At 37.8% G+C, this 9,996-nt stretch overlaps 2 protein-coding genes across 4 annotated transcripts; one reads left to right on the forward strand and one right to left on the reverse strand.

Moving 5' to 3' along the window:
* Window positions 1–1,482: 1,482 nt before the first annotated feature.
* On the forward strand, window positions 1,483–4,247 carry LOC18099255 (mannan endo-1,4-beta-mannosidase 7). The gene is made up of 5 exons (XM_006383108.3): window positions 1,483–1,910; window positions 2,026–2,220; window positions 2,556–2,678; window positions 3,108–3,310; window positions 3,526–4,247. Exons 1-5 carry the CDS (start codon window positions 1,587–1,589, stop codon window positions 3,986–3,988), a joined length of 1,308 nt encoding a protein of 435 aa, XP_006383170.1. The 5' UTR covers window positions 1,483–1,586; the 3' UTR covers window positions 3,989–4,247.
* Window positions 4,248–5,423: 1,176 nt separating this feature from the next.
* On the reverse strand, window positions 5,424–9,575 carry LOC18099257 (uncharacterized). Of its 3 annotated transcripts, none has more exons than XM_024601866.2 (4): window positions 9,207–9,575; window positions 7,883–8,742; window positions 6,928–7,371; window positions 5,424–6,431 (listed from the first exon to the last, which is right to left on the reverse strand). In XM_024601866.2, the coding sequence occupies exons 2-4, from the start codon at window positions 8,736–8,738 to the stop codon at window positions 6,418–6,420; spliced, it is 1,314 nt and encodes a 437-aa protein (XP_024457634.2). In that variant the 5' UTR covers window positions 8,739–8,742; window positions 9,207–9,575; the 3' UTR covers window positions 5,424–6,417. The 3 variants fall into 3 exon arrangements, with proteins under 3 accessions (XP_024457634.2, XP_006383174.3, XP_006383173.3); XM_006383112.3 differs by having other exon boundaries at window positions 5,424–6,268; window positions 7,883–8,739; window positions 9,207–9,573; XM_006383111.3 differs by having other exon boundaries at window positions 5,424–6,268; window positions 9,207–9,572.
* Window positions 9,576–9,996: the final 421 nt, after the last annotated feature.

Consider the following 9,996-nt stretch of genomic DNA (forward strand, 5'->3'; position numbering starts at 1 on the left):
TGATATCTTGATGGGAGCCACAAACATGGAAGAGTGTGAAGGAGAGAACAAGTAAATAGGAAGGAGAGCATCGGCACATGCAAATCACTGTGGCATTTAATGAGTGATGACCCTTTAAAGGCTAAAATGAAAACAAAATAGTAGGACCATGTACATGGGCAAGCGATCCTACAACTCACATGGGCAAGATGGAGACGTTAAAAGCACCAGATTTCTGAAAAAGGACTTGCAGAAGCTACTCCATAAAGTTACACACGAGTTTCTGTCTTTGTTGGGCATGGTAGAAGGTAAATGATAGGCCTGCCATGCTCTTCAGGCAAAGATAAACCCCAGAGAAAATCCTGGCGAAAGGGTACTGGTCTGGTGCGATCTTTTTTGCTGCTTAATGGCTATTAATTGTATCGCCAGCTTTTAGTTTTAGGAGATGGAAAACATTTATCTAGTAGTTGGTATTGGTAACTGTACCAAATATGCACGACCATGGACCAGCTTTGTTGGGTGCAAACCATCCCATAATAAAAGCAAACAGGTGACTGACTACCTAAGAGATGCAATAAAATGGGGATTAAAGGAGTAACCAGCGACACTTAAAAAAAGACACCAAATACCGTCTCAGTTTCGAGCTTTATGGTTGCTAATATGATGATCGCTGGAGATTTATATAGTCGTTAACTTTAGGGTCGTGGAATTAGTCGACGTGTGCGCAAACTGGCCGGACATCTACGTTAATAAAAAAAAAAAACACCGAATAATTTTTAAAGGAAAGAAAAAATGGAAGGAGGAATTTAAACTAGTATGAAATTTGGGACTTTTTTTTTGAAAGCAATGCATCAAGTGGCTGTGATAGACTAGAATTGATGTAGCTTAAATTTATGATGGTGTTATGAAATTAACAATTTAGTTGTAGGACAGAAATGGTCATTCATTGTATACCGTTGCACCATTTCTTTCCACTTTACACGCTTTAAGGATGATCTCCTTTTCTTTTTCATGTTTTTCTTTCTCGTTCTTCGTAGTGAAACCCCACTTCAATATTAAATAAATAAATAATATAATATAATATAAACAAAATTATCATGTTAAAATTCTTAGTCTTCAATTTTCATATATTTTTTTTTTTTGTAGAATTCAGGATTAATTTCAAATATGTCTTTCCTTGTTGTATATATTACTGATTCTATTATATATAATTGAAATACTTAATATATTTAGTTTTCAATTCAATTTGCTGGTACACGGAGGTAGATTTAGTAAGATTCATTTAATAATTTTAATTATTTAAAATAATATGTTCTTAAACTTTATTTGACCTGAAATTTTATAATAATATATTTTTTTATATTTTTATAAAATTTTAGCTCAATCTAATATACAATTTAAAAAATATATTGATTTTTAAGACAAATTCAGAATTTACTTGATTTGCATCTTATTTATTCTGTTTTACATTGCTGAAAAAAAAAAAAAAAAAAAAAACAACCTGTCTGTTTCTCTATCGACAGTTGCTTGTCGTCTTTTGATGGTCTTGCAGTTTTTAAAGACAAAACTTCTCTGAACTTTTAAACGGCAAACCCTTAAAATTTCAGATGACTTATTTGGCTTTGGCTCTTTTACTAGTCGTCTTGATCCATCAAGGATGTTTTCATTTCCATGTTGAAGCAGGAGATGGTTTCATTAGAACTAGAGGAGTGCATTTCTTGTTGAATGGTAGCCCTTACTATGCAAATGGCTTCAATGCTTACTGGTTGATGTACACAGCTTCTGATCCATCTCAGAGACCAAAAGTTTCAGCTGCATTTCGTGAAGCAGCTAGCCATGGTCTCACTGTGGCCAGAACTTGGGCTTTTAGTGATGGTGGTTACAGACCTCTACAGTACTCCCCTGGATCGTACAATGAACAAATGTTTAAGGTCTCTTGAAAGTTAAATTCTTTTTAGCTATGCTTGCTCTTATAAATCTTCAAAAGTCGCAATCTTGCTTAATTATCTCGATTTTTATCTGTTTTTCCTTTTACAATTTGTAAAGGGGCTGGATTTTGTTGTAGCCGAGGCTAGAAGTTATGGGATCAAGCTCATTCTGAGCTTTGCTAACAACTATGATAGCTTTGGAGGGAAGAAGCAGTACGTAAACTGGGCAAGAAGTCGAGGGCAGTATCTGTCATCTGACGATGATTTCTTCAGGCACCCCGTTGTCAAGGGTTACTACAAGAACCATATAAAGGTCAGAGTCCTTTCTCCCTAAACTTACTTTTCTTTTCAGATTTCAGATGCGATCTGTTTTTATGTTGATCGTGTATAGTATCTGCATGCATATGGATTCCTCTTTTTTCCCTCGTCGGCGTTCGTGGCATGAATTTCTTCAAATTTGTATAATAGATTGAAGAATCAGAAACTTGCCCTGTGTTTTTGTCTGATATGTTCTTAAAGTTTGAATGGTGTTTCCACAAAGAATTAATTAACTTGGTCATGAAGAAGCATTTCTGGACCTCTTCTGTTTATGAGACGTGAGTATAAAGTCAGTTATTAACTTATCTTAGATTACATTTTGTTTTGCAGACTGTTCTTTATAGATACAATAGCTTTACTGGAATTCGTTTCAAAGATGATCCAACAATCATGGCATGGGAGCTTATGAATGAGCCTAGATGCACATCAGATCCTTCTGGAAGGACTATTCAGGTTCAATGACCTCCCCACTTCTTGTTGCCTTTTCTTTTTTTCTTCGCTACCAGTAAACCTAGAGCCTTACCTTGTAGTTGTACGCTTCATTATTATAGTAACTAGGGCATTCTAGCTCTGGTTTACTTCCAACTGGCCTTGATGGATCCTTAGCATGCCCCCACCAAGTTTCATTGATTGCGTTTCTATTTGCACCTCAATTTTCTTGGTCCGCCTTGAGTAGTGAACGTTCGGCAAAAAAAGGTTTAGGTATCACCAGTAAATGACCTTTTACTTTTAGCCCCACCCTAGTAAGGGTAAGCCTTAATGAATTCTAGAGTTGCCAGAGCATTTAAGGTAAGCCTTAATGAATTCACTGATCTCATTTAGAATGGTATACAATTGCACAAAATCCATGTTTACTGTTGGTGTCTGTGCTTGTTGATATAGGCTTGGATAGCAGAAATGGCTTCCTTTGTGAAGTCAATTGACAGAAATCACTTGCTGGAAGCTGGGTTAGAAGGATTTTACGGACCTTCAACACCACAGAGGAACAGTCTCAATCTTGGTTTGAAGATAGGAACAGACTTCATAGCAAATAACCGCATACCTGAAATTGATTTTGCAACAGTCCATGCATATCCTGATCAATGGTAACTACAACCTAATAAGAACTTAAGCGTTTGCTATACTCAAGAGAATCATATAGCGTTACGAAAGAGATCTATGACCTTTACATTGAGTCCTTGTGGAGCCAATACTGGTTAAAAACTCAGTAGCCGCACCAAAATGGCTAATTAAATAACCACACCTTAATTAGCCACACCGAATCGTTTTTTTATCTTACACGTTTTTTATGCTTGAGCAGGTTATCCAGCTCTAATGATCAAAACCAGCTTTCTTTCTTGAACAATTGGCTGGATACCCACATACAAGATGCACAAAACAGTCTTCGAAAACCAATTCTTATTGCAGAATTTGGAAAATCTTGGAAATACCCTGGTTTCAGCACATACCAGAGAGACCTATTGTTCAATACCGTGTACTACAAGATATACTCATCGGCTAAAAGAGGAGGTGCTGCTGCTGGAGGCCTGTTTTGGCAACTTTTAACTGAAGGAATGGACAATTTCCACGATGGTTATGAGATAATGTTGGGGCAACCTTCCTCAACTGCAAATGTGATAGCTCAACAGGCACACAAGCTTTATCAAATTCGAAAGATTTTTTTGAGGATGAGAAACGTGGAGAGGTGGAAGAGGGCAAGAGCCGCTAGGGCTAGGAGGGTTCATTGGCGGGGTGGAAATGGAGGCAAGCGAATAGGAAACTAAAAGGATCGTGCCTTTCATGTGTGAAAACGTTTTGTGCCAAAGTACAAGCTGTTGTGTTTTGAGTGTAATCACAGTAAGGTTCTGTGGAAATGGCTCCTCTCTTAGAGATGAGTGTTTTCGTCCAGGAGAGTAATCAAGTCAAACACAGTAGTATTATTATACGAGAGCAACTTCTCAGTGTCTGTATTTTGATTCTTAAGACTTTATTTTCATGGAAGGTATTGCCAAGACAGGCTTGATCAGGTCCAGTTACATCGTTGATTGCCTATCTTTTATATGCATTCATTGTTAAGGATGTTTTTGGACCGAGTTCCCTCTAAAGAAAGGGGATCCTCTCCACGCTTAAAATGATTTTTAATAATAATAGATATTCATTAAAAATACTGAACTTAAATTTTGTATAACATTTATATTATTTTATTTCCTTCCAACTCGTAAAAGTGATCGTTGAAATGGTAATAAAACAAGCCCAACTCACTCTACTCTACTCCTTCAAGCTCTCGCTCTCCCAAGCACCATCGTTATCCTCCTCCTGCTTGAGAGCTTTTTTGTTCTCCGCCATGTTTTGCTACCACCCTTCACACGGTTCATGATAATCTGCTGCTTCAGGTGGTTAGGCCTAGGCAGTTAGCAGGAATTAAGAAGGCATGCTCCCCTTGTTTAATTGTTGTTTCTTAATAATAGTTTAGATGACAAAAAAACTGTATACAACCATAAAGCTTTGGAATTTTCTTTGTCGGATCTTGTTTGGGCTCTAATATTGGGACATAAACTAGAGAGTTAATCAACTCTGCCCAAAAATGGGACATTAACTAGAGAGTTAATCTCTTCCTTCCTCCTCTCTCCTCAACTTGCCCCATGACACCCTATGATGAATTTTATTTATTTGTTTGTTTGTTTGTTTGAATGTTCTTGCTGTGTAAACAATGGGCTAAATTACCCAAAATTAACCATAGTTTTGGGTCAAACAAGATTTAGCCCTTCAGCTTTAGTTTTATGAACTAAAATTGACCTCCTGCTGAGCAAGGCTAGGCCACACTAAACTAGAAAGAAATGTCTTTCTATGCAGGCAAGCATATCTAGTCATTCTATAGTAAGTAAAGTTTCATCAAACAGAAATCAGATTAGGGCCTTTCAAAACACTAAAGTCAGATCAAATTATGCATGTTATAGCTTTGAACCATGTTCGGATTGCAGGAAAACTCTAAAAGAAAAAAAAAATTATATCAACATATAAGTCCAAACTAGCCCAAATGCCCTAATAACACAAAATTCCGAAACAGTAAAATCGCTAGTAAGATGAAATTTGACAGTTTCTACAATCTATTTTACTAGGATCTCAACTAATTGTGGTTTTACACAAGTTTTGAATCTTTAAAGCGACAACCTTCTTTAATAACTACGTGATCCAACATATACCAGTACTCCCCACACATTGACAGGATCACCATGTGTCAATTTCATTTCACAATCTATGAATCCATGTTTTGTTTGGTCAATAGCTCGATAGCAACAAGCTGTAAGGCCGTAACAACAAATACCTTTCTATAACCAGTTTCGTACATTGATGCATAATGCAAATGAACATCGAAACTCACCCCGGGCTAGTAACATTAATGTATAGATTAGCATCCAAAATAATTCCTCCTAGGTTGAGACCCTTCTGGCAAGGATCACCATGTTTCAACATATCAATTCCCTTGACCTTAGTTTCATAGCTGCGGAGACTTGCAAGGGATACAACTTAAATACAGAACAAACTAAAATCAATGAGACTATTGGCCCTCCCCGGATAGAAAGCTCTCTTTTGAAAATGTTAAGATGGACCTGATGGTGTTCGTGCAGGTATCAGCAAGGCCTTGAAAGCACAAAAAGGCTAGAAATATGATTCCAGATGATCAATGACCCAAACCAAAATTAATCACCTCCCAGATCACCAGTAAGGCAGTAATGAATTATTATGATGGTAACCCTGCAATCTAAGCAGGCAGGAAAATTGCTAGGGACAAAAGCAAGAGGTTGATATTCACAAGATGGCATATAAAACCTTTTAATTCTCCTGTGACATGACATCAGAGTCTATTAATTGATCAGATGCTCATCAATTAGCTGTATCATCATGCTCTGGCGCATGAGAATCACTGGCAGAAGAAGATCCTCTCATTGCTGGGAGATACGACCATGCCAAGGCTGTTGTGCCCAGTGTAATTGCAGCAGCAATTGAGCCCCAAATCCACTTCCGCCTCCTTTTCCTTGCCTGCCTATTACGCCGTGCCATTTCTACAAAATAAGAAGCCATATATTACAAGACCAATAATCTAGCAATACATACAATGGGGCGCCAATTAAAGCCAGTACACCTTAATAAGCTATGAGATGAGCATGCTTAAAACAGGAAATCTCAATCAATTTCCTTAATTCGCTCTTGTTCAAAAGCTCCTCTCTGCACATTTAGAAGGAAAGTAAGGAACGATGTTTTCAAAACAAACCAAACTTGCCAACCAAATTGTACTACAGAAAACTGGTTAGGTCACTGAGTCCGATCAACAGTACATACAGATAATGGTGCAACCACTAGCCAGTCAATCTAGGACAGCAATTTATGAACTGCTTAAATGTTGACAACAATGTTTCAAGCTTTCTAGTTGACTAGATCAACAAATTGAGCAGGAATTTCATAACCAGTTTCATCAATCCCTAGCAGCTATAAGCCAATTACCACCAAACCAGTTCCATCCTTCTAGAAGTACACCTAATATCTTAGCTTTCTTTTCTTTGGGTCCAATAACTCACATGGTTTTAGAACACTGGCTTGAAGGAACACACTAAGGAAATTAGAAATGTAGCTATAGTTTTTCTTGATTCCACGACCACCCCCAGTTAAAAATAAATGAGAAAGCTGACAAAAGAAACCTTAAAACATTTAACAAAAATCTCACCTATGACTTCTTGGTTCCTATGAGACATTTCTCGATTCACAGCCTCATAATAATGAAGTCGATCACACAATCGAGCAATTTCAAAGTTCTTTTCTTCAACCTGAGCTTCCAACTCTATCTCCGCCTCAGCTTTTGCAATGCCCCTTCCTATAGATTCTGATACAAACCGAGCAAGATAGATTTGCTGGCAAATCTCCTCTGCAGGATTAGAATCTGATGGCTGGTCATTCTCTGGCACATCAACAGGAAAAGCAGGGAGGGATAACCCTACCAGAGCTAATTCTTGCCTGATTCTCTGCCACTGGTTTTGCATATTAGTCAAAGCCTCCTCTGCTTGCTTCCGCTTCTCTATCTCCATCAACAAACTCAATCTCATTTCACGCAATTCAGCTCCACTGAGATGAGGAGAAGGAGAAGGATGTGGCCCACTCTCAGAAGATAGTTCTAGCAATAGTAATAAACAAAAGTGAGCTTCTGCATTCTGTTATGACTAGTACACAAATTTGTTACACTACTAATTTTGCTAAAAGAATACAGAGATAGTTTTGGGAAATGATAACGCTTGAATTCCTCATTTTAAACAGCCGCTTATACTGTATCCATAAGAGTAAACAGCCAAAAAAAAAGGCAGAACCAAAATATGTGTTCTTCAATAATAATAATATGCCAGAGTAAAGAGGAGACGACAAACAATACAAAGCATGCATATAGCAAAAGAAAAGACACAACAAAAAGTATAGAAGAGGTAAGAAGAGCAATGGCTCCCCCAGCACCATAGCTGCAGCATGCTATGAGATACTACTTAAATATGGCAGATTAAACGCAAGATGCCAAACAGTATGATGCATGAAAATAACAAAAGGACGGAAACGCGCTATAACTTTTCCAATAACCAGATGATCTACCAAAGTAAAACAGACAGAAAGAATAGAGTAAGACATGAACACCCAAGTACCTTCCCAAGCATCATAAAACTCTCCCACTGGTATAGCTGCAGTAAGCTTCATAGAACACTCAGCTGCAGTGGTGTCCTCAACATCGGTGTTACTAGTATAACTCATTGAGTCCTGTGGATCAAAGAAATCATCAACGTCTCCATCTCGTTCCCCATTCTGCTCAGTTGGCTTCAACACATCCTTTTCCAAGGTAAAGTCCATCCTTGTATTACTAGTCCCATGTTGCATAGTACCACTCGCTATTTCCCCATCAATCTTTCCATTAACATGCGCCGCGTTGATAGTATCATGATGGACACCATTTACAACATCCTCGTTACTAGGACTCCCATTTACAACATCCTCTTTGCTAGGACTCCCATTGACAACATTCAAAAGCTCACCTTCAACAGAACCAGGGATGAAAAAAGTAACTGAATGGCCATAACTTGAATCAACAAGCTCATTTTTTCCATTATCCACATTCCCATTCACCTCATCTTTCTCCAATTCCTTCTTCCTAGAAGCTACATCATCCTCTGAAAAGCTCTTCAAAAGGCGTGGCCCACGTCGCTTATGATTAATTATATAAGGCGAAGGAGGAAATGAAGATGGCGAATCAGGAAGTGGGGTCGATTCGGGAGTCGCATACAGCGAAGGCGATATTTGAGGACGATTACCTTTCCTCTCTACCACCGACGCACTATTCCTCCTCTCTAGGTTTGATTTGGGTAAAGGTGGCTTCGATTTTGGTGGAGGAGGCTTCGGTTTCAGAACTGGATAGTTGTCGTCCGAACTAGGAACTGACTTGTCGACAAATTTTGAAGCTCCAGGTTCTAACAACCTATCCAAAGCTATTGCAGGAAAAGATGGCATCCTTCTACAACACCAAATCAAAAATCAAAGCCAGAAACTTGAAATCAGAGATTAGTTAATAAATTAACCCCAAATAAAATTCTAGAAGCTAAATAGCTAAATAGAAAAACACATGATTTGTCAAGTAAATAAGGGAAAATTAGTGGAAATGAAACAAGTTTAAATTAGATTGATTATAGAATCACAAAATTCAAGCTTTAGATACAATTATTCAATGCAGTACATTAACAATAAAAAATCATTTCTAGACAAGACAAACTTCTAGATTACAAAAATAAACAATAATAATTTAAAAAAAAATAAGAAGCAAATTTCCACCCAGCTTTTTAGATGGCTGCACAATCAAAGCAAGTGAACCCCAACTATGATTTTTAATAGAGACCAAAACGACACCGTTTTGGTAGCTGAAAAATGGTGTCAACATCAGGTGATGGTATTAAGAGAGGAAATGAAGCTAGAAAAAATTACCTTGATAACGAAGGAGCTGAGAGATAGAGAGAGAGAAAACAATAAACTGGGAGAAACCCTAAAAAGAAAAATCAGGTGATGGTATTAAGAGAGAAGAGAAGGATCAGGGAAGAGTCGATAAAGATTATTTCGTGCAGAAATAAAAGGAGAAGAAACGAAACGACATGATATTAGAAGGAGTGATAACATGTGGTGGTGTCGTATCGTAGATTGAAATTCACGACTCTTCCCTGTCCATGAAGAAGGGAAGAGAGAGCAAAGGCCGCTTGCTGCCCAAGTTTCTTGGGGTTTTTCCCTTTCTCTTTGTTATTGCAAAGAGAGACAGATCGCCTATCTCGTTTTGTTTTCTTTTTGTTCTCCGCAAATATTTGAATTGGCATTTGGCCTTCGGGTTAGAAAATATCTCTCACACGTACTTCCCACTTTTTCTGTATTTTTATTTTTTATTTTCTCACGCAGCAGTTCAAATTAATTACCACCTTATTACCTAATTTACTATAGTTATTTAAAAATCGTTTCTCTCCGCTATAGGTTTGAAACCCGGCCCAGCGGGTCGATCCGGAACTTGAACCGGGTTAAGTTGAAAAAAATAAAAAAATAAAAAATCTGGTGGATTGATCCGAAGACCGGTTGATCCAGCAAGACCCGGTCAAAACCCGGTTGTAACTAGTTGACTTTTGTTTTTTTTACTAAAACGACGTCATTTTAATTTAAAAAATTAACCCGATGATCCGGTCGAAACCCGTAACCCGAGTCAGGTCTAAAAACTATGCTCTCAACTATAACCTAC

The sequence above is a fragment of the Populus trichocarpa genome, chromosome 5 (genome assembly GCF_000002775.5).
Source record: "Populus trichocarpa isolate Nisqually-1 chromosome 5, P.trichocarpa_v4.1, whole genome shotgun sequence".
Lineage (NCBI taxonomy): Eukaryota > Viridiplantae > Streptophyta > Magnoliopsida > Malpighiales > Salicaceae > Populus > Populus trichocarpa.

What these genes read in the sequence shown, in the direction of transcription:
- LOC18099255 (XM_006383108.3), top strand. Translation starts at nt 1,587, where the DNA reads ATGACTTATTTGGCTTTGGCTCTTTTACTAGTCGTCTTGATCCATCAA. An exon ending in ACAATGAACAAATGTTTAAG is followed by an intron (nt 1,911 to 2,025) that starts GTCTCTTGAAAG and finishes CAATTTGTAAAG; the next exon opens with GGGCTGGATTTTGTTGTAGC. An exon ending in CTTCTGGAAGGACTATTCAG is followed by an intron (nt 2,679 to 3,107) that starts GTTCAATGACCT and finishes TTGTTGATATAG; the next exon opens with GCTTGGATAGCAGAAATGGC.
- LOC18099257 (XM_006383112.3), bottom strand. Translation starts at nt 8,738, where the DNA reads ATGCCATCTTTTCCTGCAATAGCTTTGGATAGGTTGTTAGAACCTGGA. An exon ending in GTTTTATGATGCTTGGGAAG is followed by an intron (nt 7,372 to 7,882) that starts GTACTTGGGTGT and finishes TACTATTGCTAG; the next exon opens with AACTATCTTCTGAGAGTGGG. An exon ending in TAGGAACCAAGAAGTCATAG is followed by an intron (nt 6,269 to 6,927) that starts GTGAGATTTTTG and finishes CTTATTTTGTAG; the next exon opens with AAATGGCACGGCGTAATAGG.